Raw genomic sequence first — 14594 nt, 5'->3', positions numbered from 1 at the left:
TGTGTGTGTGTGTGTGTGTGACCAGCTCAGCCCACCAGGGGGCGGGGCTGGCTGGCATGTGGTGCTGGGGGATTGAACCGTGGTCCCTGTGCTTTGCCAGGCTTGTTCCAAGTAGGTGCTTTAGACCACTGAGCCATCTCACCAGCCCCAGGGCTTTAGTTTTGAGACAGGGTCTTACTATGCAGTTCAGGCTAGACTTGAACTCACAACAGTCCTCCTGTTTCAGTCTTCTGAGTGCTGGGATTATAGTTATGCACACAGCACCCAGCTGGGGAAGGCAATCTTTGATAAATCTAGCTCATGTTTCCTCACATTACCCTGGACCAAGCACTGGACCAGATATAGAGACTTCATAGTCCTGTGCTTACTCATCCCAGGTACTAGAAGTACTCACAGGGAGAGCTAGGGTAAATGCCTACTTCCATCCCTTTTTGCAAAGCTACATCAGCTCAATTGGTCCTTGAGCCAATAATTATTGAGCTTCTGCTTTGTGGTTTATGTTCTAGAAATACAGTTATGAGCAGCACAGAAATCTCTCCACTGCCAGGTAGCATTCTACAGGTGGGATGGGGAGAAGGATATTATGTAGTACAAAATAATAAACTAGGTGGTGGATGCTTGTAATCTCAGTTATCTTGAGGCTGAATTGGGAGAATCATGAGATCATGGACAGCCTGGGCAACTTAGTGAGACTATCTCAAAATAAAGTACCAAATAATAGTAGTGATCATGGACATTTATATGGGATTTTCTGTGTCAGTTCCTATTTGAAATGCTTTACAGTATTCATTTAATCTTTGCAACAAGCCTGAGTCTGTTTTAGTATTCCTGTTTTAACAGGTTAAGAACCCAGGGAGATTTAAGCAGTTTTTCCCATAGTCATCTGGCTACTAAATGGCACAATAGAAATTCATATCCAAGTAACCTTGTTTCAGAATTTGTGCTTGTGATTCTCTGTGATAAAATAAAAGTTGTGATTAATGCTTAATAAGAAATAAACATAATTCTGTTACAGAGTACTAGAGTCGGGACTGGGGAGATAGGTCAGTAGAATAAGTGCTTGCCTGGGAAGCACAGGGTCCTGAGTTCAATCCCCGGTACCACAAAAAAAAAAAAAGAATACTAGAATTTATATGTTAAGCAATACTACTAATTTTTTGGTGATACTGGAGATAGAAGCCAGAGTTTTTCACATGCTAGGCAAGCACTCTACCTCTGGGCTACACTCAGCCTAAGGGATATTGGTTTAAAGGTGATATTAGCCAACCAGGCATAGTGGTACATGCCTGTAATCCCAGTCCTCTGGAAGCTGAGGCAGGAGGATAATTGCAAGTTTGAGACTAGCCTGGGTGACAAAGTAAGTTCAAGGCCAGCCTGGGCTACATAGTGAGACCTTGGTTCAAAAAAAATAAATATAACATTTGAGCAGAGCACTAAAAGATGCAGAGAAGATGCCAGTCATGTAAAGAAATGGATGGAAGAAATAATGCTTTATTTATTGGTTGGCTGGTTGGTTGGCTGGCTGGTTGGTTGGTTGGTTGATTGGTTGGTTGATTGATGGTTTTTTTTATTTTTATTTATTTATTTGTGTGTGTGTGTGTGTGTGTGTGTGTGTGTGTGTGTGTGGTCAGCTCAGCCCACCAGGGGGTGAGGCTGGCTGGCATGTGGTGCTGGGGGATTGAACCGCGGTCCCTGTGCTTTGCTAAGCTTGTTCTAAGTAGGTACTTTAGACCACTGAGCCATCTCACCAGCCCGATTGATGGTTTTTTTGAGACAGGCTGTTGATCTGTAGTTCTGACTGGCCTTGAACTCACTCAGTACACCAGACTGGTCTCAAACTCATGGTGATCTTCCTGCCTTGGCCTTTTAAATGCTGGGATTACAGATGTCCACTACCATGTCTGACTAGAAATAGTGTTTTAAGTAGAAAATATTCCAGGTAGTTGGGCGTGGTAGCATATACCTTTAACACCAGCACTCAGGAGTTTGAGGCCAGCCTGGCTACAAAGTGAGTTCCAGGGCAGTCTGAACTGCATAGTGAAACTCTGTCTCACAAAGACAAAAATAAGAAAAAGAAGGAAAATATCCCATACAATAAAATTGCTCTGTGGGTCTCAGTATTCTCATCTGAGAATTGGACAAGAGATTATCTTAGGACTGCTATGTGAACTGTACTTGAGCCAGGAGGTAAGCAGAGGGCTGGCTTGATTTTATTTGTATTGTACACCTCTCGAAAGCCAATGGCAAAGGGGCCGGGGAGATGGCTCAGTAGAATAAGCACTTCCCTGGCAAGCGCAAGGACCCGAGTTCAATCCCCAGTTCCGCAAAAAAAAAAAAAAAAAAAAAAAAAAAAAAAAAAAAAAGCCAATGGCAAGCAAGAGAGTAACTATAGGCAGTGTTGGACCTGAAAATGCCTTTAATGTTGTCTGTGGCGCCTGGGCCAAGAGTGAGCTCCCCACAGACTGCAGGCTATTTAGGGTTTTCCACAGTGCTGGAGACGTCAGGTCTGGGATTGCATCTGAGAGGTCTGGAGAAGACAAGGGGAAAATTGTTTTCATCCCTTTTTGAACTCTACCACTTAAAGAGATGTGTGAATTTGAAGTTGTTTAACATCAGAGAAATAAATCTCTGTGCCTCAGTGTCCTTTTCTGCAAAGTATGAGAGCACCTATGTCATAGGATTCTTATGGTAGTTAAATGAATTATGAACTACATGGCCAAATGCTATGAATATTTCAGCAAGTATTGTTCTGGTTCATTGCTTCTCTGCTACCTCTTTCTTCTTAGGTCTGCAATCAGATGGAGCAGCTGGAGCAGGAGAACCAGCAACTGAAGGAAGGAGCTTCTGGAGCAGGGGCTGTTCAAGCTGGCCCTCATGTGGATGGAGAGCTGTTGAGACTACAGGCAGAGAACACAGCCTTACAGAAGAATGTAGCAGGTGCATGGGATTTCAGGGTTTGAAAAAAGCATGGAAGTTGTTGTCCTTTCAGAAGGAGAAGGGCTCAGAGTGAGGCTTGGCCTTGCTGTGAACCAGTACGTGGCCTTTGAAAAACCATTTTTCCTCTCTATATCCTGCCACCTGGAAGATGATAATAGAGAAAGGAGGTGTATCATTTTGCAGTTCATGGCCTGGTACCTAGCACATACTAGAGAGTAGCAGCATGAATGTTGTAAATGGAGAAAGTGAATGAAGGAGCAGTGGAAAGATTCTGAGACCAGATTGTAAGTGGGAGCTGGGATGAAAGCTGAAAGAAAGCTAGGTGGAGTGTGGGGAGGTCCTGATGTATGGACCTTTGGTGAGCAGCTATGGGTTTTGGTGGTGGTTGCTGGTTCTGTGATTGAGTGGGGCACTTTATAGGATTTGGGTGGGAATCAGAAGTTTATAAGAGGGAGGGGCTGGCAAGATGGCTCAGTGGTCTAAAGCACCTACTTAGAACAAGCTAAGCAAAGCACAGGGACTGCGGTTCAATCCCCCAGCACCACATGCCAGCCAGCCCTGCCCCCTGGTGGGCTGAGCTGGCCACACACACACACACACACACACACACACACACACACATATAAATTAATAAATAAATTTTAAAAAAAAGTTTATAAGAGGGAGTCAGCTATAAGTAAAGGGTGGAACATGGTAGATAAGAGGTTGGTTGGTAAGGCTTGAAAGATTTGTGAGAAGTGTGAGTAGGATTTGAGACAGGAGTCCTGGCAGGTCAAAGCTAGTTCCTCTGAGATATGGCCAGGGACTTCAGAGACTACCTCATCTATCATAGATCCTTGTTCTACTCATCAGCCCTGCAGGAACGCTATGGGAAAGAGGCTGTGAAGTCCTCAATTGTCAGTGAGGGCCAAGGGGACCCTGCAGGGAGCCTGGCCCCCACTGTCCTGACCCCCATGCCATTGGCAGAGGTAGAGCTGAAATGGGAAATGGAGAAAGAGGAAAAGAGATTGCTCTGGGAACAGCTGCAAGGCTTGGAGGTAAACCTGGGTCTGTTGAGGCTGGGATGTTGGGAGGCAGGCAGATGCCCTGGCTCTGCCTGTGGTTCTGTGAAGATATCTGTGACATCACCATTTTGTGGGATGAGGGAGGCAAGTCCTTGCTAACAATAGGCCTATGCATCATCTTCCCCTGCAGAGCTCAAAGCAGGCTGAAACATCAAGGCTGCAAGAGGAACTTGCTAAGGTGGGGCTGCCTGATTTTTCTTTTGACAGAGCAGAGGGGTGTTGTGCCTCTTTAGGGCCTCAGTTTTATCTTGTATGAAGTGGAAAGACTTATGTTGCATCTCCGAATTGCTTTCAGTATGGAATAGACTAATATAGTCCCACTTTACCTTGTGTGCGGCATACCCCAGCCCTTTCATCTCCTCCTCTTAGCCCATTCATTCACTCATGAAAGCCTTTACAGACTCCTGGCTCTTATCTTAGAACTCAAAGGCCCAGTGATGGAACAGACAGTCCCTTCCAGGCCTCCCAACCTAGCCATTCTATGGACAAATTGTCTTTATTTATTTTTTTTAATTGTCTTTTTTTTAAAAAGCCAATTCATTCTCATTCTCATTCTCTCTCTCTCTCTCTCTCTCTCTCTCTCTCTCTCTCTCTTTGTGGTACTGGGTGCTTATGCCGCTGAACTATCCCCCTCGCCCCTGACTAGCCACTGTTTGGGGGATATACATATTCCCATTTGAAATTTAGGTAGAAATAGTGTCATTGCTGCTGGCCAGCTGGGTGAGCAATTACTTTGCCCTTCTGAGACTCAGTTTACCCCTTGGTAAAACTGGTAGTACTCACTTTTCAGGACCGTTTTGAAAATTCCACGTGATAATCTTGACTTAGTAAAAAGTATTTGTACCTATTAAGTTTATTTTTGTCTTTATCAGTACTGTCCTCATTTTTAACATTTGTTTGTATCCTTTCCTTATCCTCCAGCTCTCTGAGAAACTGAAAAAGAAACAAGAAAGGTACATTTTTTTCTAGGGTATGTGTGGGCCTAGAGGTAAAAGACTTGTGAATCTGATCCACCTATGTCTTTCTATGTCCAGTTTTTGCCGTCTTCAGTCAGAGAAGGAGACACTATTTAATGACAGCAGGTAATTTCCAGGGTTGGGGGCACTCATGGACAGATGGGACTGCGCCCAACAGAAGTACCTGAAGACCACAGGGACTGAGGCATGCCCTGCACATCATATTCTTGTCACTCCTAGGAACAAGATTGAAGAATTGCAACAGCGGAAGGAAGCCGATCTCAAAGCCCAGTTGGCTCGCACCCAGAAGTTACAGCAGGAACTTGAGGCTGCCAATCAAGTGAGGGGTTCTTGGTTTCAGGATCCCCAGGGTAGAAATCAGGCTGGTAGTTGCAGGAGGTCTGAGGTCCATCAAGAATGACTGGAGAGGGGCCAGGGAGATGGCTCAGTGGAATAAGTGCTTCCCTGACAAGCGCAAGGTCCTGAGTTCAATCCGTGGTTCCGCAAAAAAAAAAAAAAAAAAAAAGAATGACTGGAGAGAGTGGGGCTGGTGAGATGGCTCAGTGAAATAAGTGCTTCCCTGGCAAGTGCAAGAGCCTGAGTTCAATCCCTGGTTCCAGGGGAAAAAAAAAGAATGACTGGAGTCTCTTAGATTTCCTGCATTGCAATAAAGGAATTGGATGAGTGTAGACCCTCTAGAATCTAGGAAAATGAGAGTTTGGAAGCTCTGCGAGTGCTTCAAAATTGGAATGAGAATCTGTGAGTTTGAGATCCTGGGGCTGAGAACTTGGGAAATTGATAGAAGTTTCAAATTTGTATTCATCTGAAACTTCCACTAGATACTGAGACTAGGAATTGGGGTGAATATCAACTCTTAAAGTTTGAGACTCATAGGAACCAAAGACATGGAGGGTCTGTAAATAAAAAGACATTCAAGGGGGATAGTTAGGGCATGAGGTGAAGTGTATTTAAGACCCTCAGGGTCTGGGTGGAGTCTAGTTTGGGCGTAGGATCTAGGAAGTAGGATTATGTGGGCTCTCGGTGGTTCTGAGACACCTGGGGGCAGTGAAGAAAAACCTGGTCAGTGTGAGACCTCCAGAGGCCAAAGGAAATCTAGGTGGGTCTGAGGCTCCTTAGTGTCAGGGGCTGGGTGACTTTAAAACATTTGGATTTCCCTTAGAAGAGATGAATCTGAGGTCCCTTGGAACAGAGAATATGTTAGTGTATTAGTGTAAGGCCCCTAGAAGCTGGAAATGTGGGGCTTGGAACAGGACTCTGGGTAAAACTGAAGCCTCTATGAGCTGGTGGTGAGTTGGGCCTGAGGAGCCCCAGTAACAGGGGACCAGAATGACAAATGGGGTGCCACATTCTGAGACTAGGAGATTGTATGAATTTGAGTCTGCTAGGGTCTGGGACTGAGAGTTCATGTGGATCCTGGAAGACTCTTGGGAGCTCAGGACATAGGGATAGGGTGTGTTTGCAACACCTAGTGGCAGAGGTCAAGTCTGGGTAAAGCTATAGTAGCTGGGTGCTGACTTCATATGAGGCCTGTGGGGACTGAGTATGTCTAAGAATCCTGGGGCTCATGAGCTGAAATCTCAGTAAATGTAAGCCTTCTTTTGGGTGAGGTATAAGGGAGTTTAAGTTCCTAGGAGCTGGAGCCAGAAATTAGGTATGTCTGAGATGCTTGGAGGCTGGGACAGAGGGGATGGTATGTCTGATGCACCTATGGGTAGGGATCTGGAGTCTGGGTATATTTGAGGTCTCTGATGGCTAGTCAAAGATGCATAGGTACTGAGGACATAGTCTTAGGTGGTCAAAAAGGGAGTCTGTGTGGTTCTGTGCACTCCAGAGGAGGCTAAGGTCTCAAATGAACTCCCCTGACTTCCTGATCCTTACAGAGTTTGGCAGAACTAAGAGATCAACGGCAGGGGGAGCGCCTGGAACATGCAGCAGCTTTGCGGGCCCTACAGGATCAGGTATCTTGTACTGGATGGGCTCAGGAGGCTGAGTTCGAGGTTGGGGGCCACCTTCATAGGTACTACTTAGCAAGGCCCCAGGGGTCTTAACTTCTCCTAGTCCTGTTCTGTGTGTCTCCTTTCTTTCTTGGCTGTGGGTAGGTCCTGTCTCCCTGTTCTGGACCCACTCTCACCTGTTGTGGGGGTGGGGCCAGGTGTCCATCCAGAGTGCAGATGCGCAGGAACAAGTGGAAGGGCTATTGGCTGAGAATAATGCCTTGAGGACTAGTCTGGCTGCCCTGGAGCAGGTACAGGACTCCTGGGAGCCCTTGCTGACCCTCCCCATTCCCTTGTCTCCCTCTTTTTTCTAGTCCACACTTGGGCAGGGTGGTCTGGACCCCATGCTGTTCTTTGGCCTCTGTGTTTGCTTCACCTTGGCTTCCAGCCACCTTCTTTCTAGCCATTCATCCCTGCTTTTCTAGCATTCTAGTTTCTCTCCAGTAAAGTGCATGTGTAATCTTAATTGCATATTTAGTTCTATCTTTCCATCCGTCCATGCATCCATCCACCCATCCACCCATCCACCTATCCACCTTCCTATCTCTATTTCTATGTAGCCAACACCCAGATAAAGATATATTTTCAGTACTCTAAAAGGTTCCCTTACTCCTTCTAGCCAGTACTTCACAGGAGTAACCATTATTCTGACTATAACAACATAGATTTGTTTTGATTGATCTTAAACTTCATATAATGCTTTTTGCCCCTGGCTTCTTTTTGAGGCTATTTTTATGTGTGAGGTTTATCCATGTATAGCATAGGTCTATACTTTTCTCACTATGTAGATTTTTTTTTTTTTGGTGGAACCAGGGATTGAACTCAGGTCCTTGCGCTTGCCAGGGAAGTGCTTATTCTTAGTAGAATTGTTACACAACATTTTCTTCAGTGTTTTCTGGCTTCCTACCTTTCTTTATACCTGTCTTTGGGAACTGAGAGGCCTGTGCCCTGTTGCCTGGGCCCTGTGTCCCTTTATATTCCATTTCCCATCACCGTCACCTTCTGCAGATCCAAACAGCAAAGACACAAGAACTAAATGTACTCCGAGAACAGACCACTGAGATGACAGCTGAGTTACAGCAACGGCAGGCTGAGTATGAGGATCTCATAGGACAGAAAGATGACCTCAACTCCCAGCTCCAGGTGACACATCTGACCTTGCACTGTCTCACAAGTTCCCTAGGACTGGCTCAGTGGTGTCCCTGGTTTTGTTCAGTGGAAAGACTGGAATTTGGAGGACCAAGATGCCAGTCTGGTTTCTAATTCTTATCAGTACCTATATGTTCTGGGACAAGTCATTTCACTACTCTGAGACTGAGCTACTTCAGTTAGAACATCCATTGTGATTCCATAATACTGGTTGGATATCCTTTATCCAGATACTTGGGACTAGAAGTATTTCACATTTTTGAATGTTTGCATATACTTAATGAGGTATCTTGGGTAAGACCAAAGTCTAAACATGAAACACATACGTGGAGGATTTCTTTTTTAGACAGGGTCTCATTGTGTAGCTCAGGTTAGTTTTGCACTCAGTATGTAGCCTAGGCTGGCCTTGAACTCTCAGTGATCCTTCTTAATCAGCCTTCCAAGTGCTGGGATTAGAGGCATGCACCATCATGGCTAGCTATTCTGAGTATATTTTATTTGCATTTTTTTCAGTACTGGGGATTTTTTTGTGGTACTAGGGGATTCACATTAAGCTAATCTCTAGTACCCTTCCACCTTTAAATTTTAAGACAGGGTCTTGCTAAATTGCCAAGGCTGAACTCTTACTTATGATCCTTCTGCTTCAAGTTCCCTGCATTTTGACTATGAACTATTATGGTGAGTTTGGTGTGGAATTTTCCACTGTAGCATTCTGCGGGTGCTGAAAGTTGGAGGCTTCGGATTGCAGATTTTTAAAGGAAGGCTGCTCAACCTATAAAAAGCATAATAACAGTGGATTATTATAACAGTAGAATGATGACTGCCCAATCACCAGTGACCCAGGTTCTCTCTCCATTACTCTTCAGCCACTTTCAACATAAGATTTGCTATATCTTGGTGTCCAGGATGGTTGCTCAGCTACTTGATTGGACTCATAGGGATCTGCCTGTTTACAGCCTCCCAAGAGCTGGGATTACCATTATGTTTGTATTCCATCTAGGAGTGAGAAAAGTAGGCATGTCCCTTTTTAAGACAATAAACTACGTTATGTCACTAGTTTCCCAAAACAGAAATTAGGGGGCTGGCCCTAGCTCAGTTCTTTTAAGTGGCTGCTTTCACAAGCTGTCAGCCTCAGGTTGCTGTAGTTGGATCCCCACAACTCCAGGCAATCAGACCTGCCCTGAAGGCATTCGGAGCAAAAAAAAAAAAAAATCCTTATCCCAAAGCAAATTAGTCACACAGCCACACTTAAGGAGGACCAACTACAAATTCTATTGGTAAACCAGGCATGGTGACACATGCCTGTAATCCTAGCACTTGGGAGGCTGAGGCAGAAGGATCGCTACAAGTTTGAGGCCAGCCTGAGCTACATAGTCCAAGGCTAGCGTGAACTACAGTGAGAACCTGTCTCAAAGAAAATGTTCTATTGGTAAAAATATAATAGAGGACACAATAAATAGGGAATAATAAATACTGGGGAGTAACTAACTCCCCACCATTTCCAACAGAGATTGAGATCATAATACATTGTTGGGGAAGGGAAGTGGTCTACCAGAAGTGTTAACATTTATTGGATTTCTTTTATCAAATTCATTCCCTTTGTTCTGGCATTAGGAGTCACTACGAGCTAATAGTCGGCTGCTGGAACAACTTCAAGAAATTGGGCAGGAGAAGGAACAGTTGACTCAGGAACTCCAGGAGGCCCGGAAGGTGGGACTAACGGGAGAGGAGAGGGATTAGCCCAGTCCAGTGGACTACAGGGGAGTTGATATGACTAAATCTGTGGGAATGGGAAAAGTGACCAGTTCCATAGGGTTGGGAGAGTGGAGTCTGGCTAGTTCCTTGGGCATGGAAACAGGGTGGTAGGCCTTTCTGGTAATTGGGAGGAGCTTGACTGCTACCTTGGTTCCCAGAGTGCTGAGAAGCGGAAGGCCATGCTGGATGAGCTAGCAATGGAGACAATGCAGGAGAAATCTCAGCACAAAGAAGAGCTGGGTGCAGTCCGACTCCGGCATGAGAAGGAAGTGCTAGCGGTGCGTGCGCGCTATGAGCGTGAACTCCGAGAGCTGCATGAGGACAAGAAACGGCAAGAAGAGGACCTCCGTGGGCAGATCCGGGAAGAGAAGGTGGGTAGATGGCAATACCATTCCTCCTCCAAAACCTGGGAACCACAGCATTGTAAATGGGCCAATGGATGACATATGAGGTGCCTATTTAGCCTGCCTGGCTTGTGGTCATATGTCTCCTCTAGGCCCGGACACGGGAGCTGGAGAATCTCCAGCAGACAGTGGAAGAACTTCAAGCTCAGGTACATTCTATGGATGGAGCCAAAGGCTGGTTTGAGCGGCGTTTGAAGGAAGCTGAGGTGAGTTGGTAGTGTGTGGTGAGGTGCAGATGCTGTTTATGTGGCATGCATGCCAAACTATGGAAGTAGAGGTGTTCAGGCCTGGAACTTTCATGTTTTTTTTTTTTGGCGGAACTGGGGATTGAATTCAGGCCCTTGTGCTTGCCAGGGAAGTGCTTATTCCACTGAGCCGTCTCCCTGGACCCCAAGGCCTGGAACTTTCTGAGATGTCTTAGGTTAGAGAGTATCTTCATAGTCCTCTGAAGCCCTCTGGAAGGGTCTAAGAAGTAGCCAACAGATAGGACAAAACATCAAGTGTACAGGGCTCTCTGGCTTAGATTTGAAAAGGCACCTCTTGGAACTGTACTTCTATCAGGAAATTGTTATAATACACTTTATTTTTTATTTTTAAATTTTTTGTATTTTTAGGGAAAGGTCTACAGGGTGTTCAGGGTCTCACTACTAGATTGGACTCCAAGGGATCTGCCTGTTTACAGCCTCCCAAGAGCTGGGATTACAGGCATGCACCACCATGCCCAGTCTCAATTGCTGGCTCAGTGCGCCCCAGGGGTGGGGCTGGCATGGCAGGCCCAGGGATTGAACTCCCGGCTCCTGTGCCTGCTTGCAGGCATTTTAATCCGCTGAGCTATTTGGCCAGCCCTCTTTTTTTTTTCTTTTCTTTTTGAGACAGGGTCTCGCTATGCAATTCAGGCTGGTCTTGAGCTCACTTTGTAGCCCAGGCTGGAATTTACAGTGATCCTCCTGACTCTGCCTCCCAAGTGCTGGAATTACAGGGATCCATCACATCCAGCCTGCAAGTTATTTTCTGTCTACCCAAAGGGTCCTACTATAGTCTGTCATATGTATAACTGGGTATGATGTCCTCTGAGGGACTGTAGCCAACTCTGGGATCTGTTTCATAGGAATCCTTGCAGCAGCAGCAGCAGGAACAAGAAGAAACCCTCAAGCAATGCCGGGAACAGCATGCTGCCGAACTGAAGGTGCCTCTCCTATGATGGTGTTCCTCTGTTTTGGTGCCAGTGGGCCCTGACGGGAGGACAGAAGCTTCCTAGCCTGTGGCCTGAGCTGCTCTGTGCTTGGCAGGGCAAGGAGGAAGAACTACAGAGTGTACGGGATCAGCTCCAGCAAGCTCAGGAGGAACGAGATGGCCATCTGAAGACTATTAGCAACCTGAAGCAGGTGAGTGGTTTCTCAGTGGCCCCTGGCATATCCCTAGGTCTCAGTGTGCAATGTGATAGCTCTCTGCAGGCTGATCTGGTACTGCCACTTATGTCCTTTGTGCCTCACAGGAGGTGAAGGACACGGTGGATGGGCAGCGGATCCTGGAGAAGAAGGGCAGTGCTGCGGTAAGGATGGGAATATGGCCAAGCACAGCCCCCTCCTGGCCCACCCTACTCCCCTTCCCTATGGGTCCCCTGGGCCTGAGCCCTTAACTTTGCCCTGTCTCTATAGCTCAAGGACCTTAAGCGGCAGCTGCACCTGGAGCGGAAACGGGCTGACAAGCTGCAGGAGCGGCTGCAGGACATACTCACCAACAGCAAAAGCCGCTCGGGTGAGGCCTGAGGATAGGCAGCATGGGCTGTAGTACAGAACAGCCAGGGTCTCACGGGGCCTCCTTACCTTACACCTCCTTTAGCCCTCTTCTTTAGCCTCCTCTGTCCCTCTTCAAGTCTGGCTGCATTACCTGCTCTCTGCCTGTCTTGTCTCTATTTCTTTCCACAGTGTTTTTTTGTCTCTATTTCTATTTCCTTTTTGGTATGTCTCTTATTTCTGTCACTGCCTGTGTTGTTTCTTCTCTTTCCTATGTATCTGCCTTAATCTCTTCCCTGCTTTTTTTTCTTTGTTTTGTTCTACCTGGTTTCTTGTTGTAGTTCTCTCCTTTTCTCCTCCCCACTATTTCCTCTCTCTCTTTCTTTTTCTTTTTTTCCTCCTGTCTTTCTCATTCTGTATTCTGTCTCCCACTACTCCAACATACACACATCTGTACCTTACTTCTTTATAAACCTGTTGGGTCCACTCTCTCATTCTGTAAACCACATGTTTAAGTCCAGAGTCCCTGATATGAAACCCCCTCAGTCACTGCCCTCTAGGAGTTCATAGTCGAGCCAGGGAGACACTTCTGCACAGGTAGCAACACTGCTGTTTTCATTATACAGCAAATTCAGTCCATTGTACTTCTACCAGTTAAAGCAGAGGATGGACAAACACACACACACACACACACACACACACACACACACACACACACAGAGTTGTTGCTTCCTCTTGCTTCCCTTTTTTAGATTGGGGTAGCCAGCAAATATGCTGAAAGAAGTAAGATGCCAGTAATGGCTCTGGTTCATCTGTTAGGTCACAGATTCAAAGAAAACTTGCTTTTTTGTTCCCCAACTCAGGCTACTTGTGGAACCTTCCTCAGCCATAACTCTACTCTTATGGTGTCACCCCCTTCCTAATACCCTGAAGCAGCATAATGTAACAAAACTAGATATGCCTCTCAGGTCAGTTTCTCTCTGTAGTACTCACGTTTCCTGAAGTAACTTTTCTATAACAGGAATTTTGTTTCCATTTTCTTGCATATTAATGCAAGAAGCATGGAATAGATTAGAACCATGTACCATACATTCTCCCTGTCCATTGGATGGAACTAAGATCTAGGTGCAGGACTATAAATTTGTCTCCATCTTTTTGCTCTCTTTTGCTCTCCAGTCTGTTTCTTTCTCATCTGTCCTGACTTCCTGTCTTGGATTTTCTCTTCACATTGGCATGTCTGTGACCTCTCTACCTGTCTGTTTTCCTGACTTGAGCACTTATTTCACTTGAGGCACATGTGTTCCCTTATTACCCTCTCCTCCCAGACTCTTGCTCACAGAGGTGGCTCCTTTTTTCTTTTTCTGCCCTCTTGTATACTGCTGCCTTTCCCTATGCCCAAGTTTGTCTCTTTGCCTTTTCCATTTATGTCAGATCTATTTCTGCTTCTTCCTGCCAGTTTCTGCATTGGGACCCAGGGGTATTGGGCTCAGGTTTCTTTTCCCTGCACTACCCAGGTCTGGAGGAGCTGGTTCTCTCTGAGATGAATTCACCAAGCCGGACCCAGACAGGGGACAGCAGTAGCATCTCCTCCTTCAGTTACCGGGAGATCTTACGGGAGAAGGAGAGCTCAGCTGCTCCAGCCAGGGTAAGAGACAAGGAAGAGGCTGCAACCCTGCTTTTCCCACCCCAAACCCAGTGTACCCATTCTTCCCCTCAGTTATAGCCATCTTCTTGAGCCTACCACAGCTATTTTCTTTTGTTTGTTTTTCTTGGTACTGGACTTTGAACCTAGGATCTCATGTATGATTACCATATATTCTACCACAGAGCTGTAGCCCTAGCCCACCAGGAGCATTTTCTTGTCAGCTTCTCCCCATGCTCAACTTAGCTTTGTATTGCTATATGGGGATGGCAAATTGTTCTCTCTCTGGCTCTGTTTCATTGTCTGCAGGCTCACTACACCTTTCCTGGCACCATCAAGTATATGGCTTGTAGTAAGTGCACCATCCATGTAGGAGGTTCCTTGCTCCAGCTTATACTTATCACTCATTATTATTGCCATTTTTCATGATAGCTTCCTTGCTAACCACTTTTATTTAGAAATAAGAGTTTTATTCATAAATAGCATCTGTACATTGTAGAAAAAAATTTTCGGTATTAGGGATTGAACCAAGGCTTTCACAAAGAGCTATATCTCCAACCCTTTTTTATGTTTTATTCTAAGACAGAGTCTTACTAAATTGGCAGATTGCCCAAACTGGTTCAAACATATGATCCTCTTACCTCAGCTTCCTAGAATTACATATCTCTATTATGGTATGTACCATAATAGCTAGCTTGTAGAAAAATTTACAAATAAGCAAAGATCTTAAAAACTTTAAATATTCCAAATCCCAGCACTCAGGAGGTTGAGGCAGGAGGATTGCTCTGAGTTCAAAGCCAGCCTAAAGTGCATAGTGAAACCCTGTCTCAAAGAAAAGACAGGGCCGGTGAGATGGCTCAGTGGTCTAAAGCACCTACTTAGAACAAGCTTAGCAAAGCACAGGGACCGCGGTTCAATCCCCCAGCACCACATGCC

General features: G+C 45.7%; 1 protein-coding gene across 5 annotated transcripts in view; it reads left to right on the top strand.

Annotated features, from left to right (window-relative positions):
* Nucleotides 1–14594, top strand: part of Gripap1 (GRIP1 associated protein 1) — a 28765-nt gene that overhangs the window by 8979 nt on the left and 5192 nt on the right. For 3 of the 5 annotated variants that reach the window (XM_004633548.2, XM_023717801.1, XM_023717800.1), the window contains 17 exons: nucleotides 2787–2937; nucleotides 3790–3974; nucleotides 4132–4179; nucleotides 4923–4954; nucleotides 5036–5083; nucleotides 5198–5297; nucleotides 6859–6936; nucleotides 7131–7223; nucleotides 7981–8115; nucleotides 9736–9831; nucleotides 10035–10247; nucleotides 10373–10486; nucleotides 11389–11466; nucleotides 11570–11665; nucleotides 11776–11832; nucleotides 11939–12038; nucleotides 13531–13661. In XM_004633548.2, the coding sequence (XP_004633605.1) occupies nucleotides 2787–2937; nucleotides 3790–3974; nucleotides 4132–4179; nucleotides 4923–4954; nucleotides 5036–5083; nucleotides 5198–5297; nucleotides 6859–6936; nucleotides 7131–7223; nucleotides 7981–8115; nucleotides 9736–9831; nucleotides 10035–10247; nucleotides 10373–10486; nucleotides 11389–11466; nucleotides 11570–11665; nucleotides 11776–11832; nucleotides 11939–12038; nucleotides 13531–13661 (1755 nt within the window). The remainder of the gene's footprint in view (nucleotides 1–2786; nucleotides 2938–3789; nucleotides 3975–4131; nucleotides 4180–4922; nucleotides 4955–5035; nucleotides 5084–5197; nucleotides 5298–6858; nucleotides 6937–7130; nucleotides 7224–7980; nucleotides 8116–9735; nucleotides 9832–10034; nucleotides 10248–10372; nucleotides 10487–11388; nucleotides 11467–11569; nucleotides 11666–11775; nucleotides 11833–11938; nucleotides 12039–13530; nucleotides 13662–14594) is intronic. The other 2 variants (XM_023717799.1, XM_004633549.2) reach the window with 2 other exon arrangements.

The sequence above is a fragment of the Octodon degus genome, unplaced genomic scaffold (assembly GCF_000260255.1).
Source record: "Octodon degus isolate 3935 unplaced genomic scaffold, OctDeg1.0 scaffold00055, whole genome shotgun sequence".
Lineage (NCBI taxonomy): Eukaryota > Metazoa > Chordata > Mammalia > Rodentia > Octodontidae > Octodon > Octodon degus.
The sequence above is the reverse complement of the archived record's forward strand: the minus strand, read 5'-3'. Positions and strand labels throughout refer to the sequence as shown.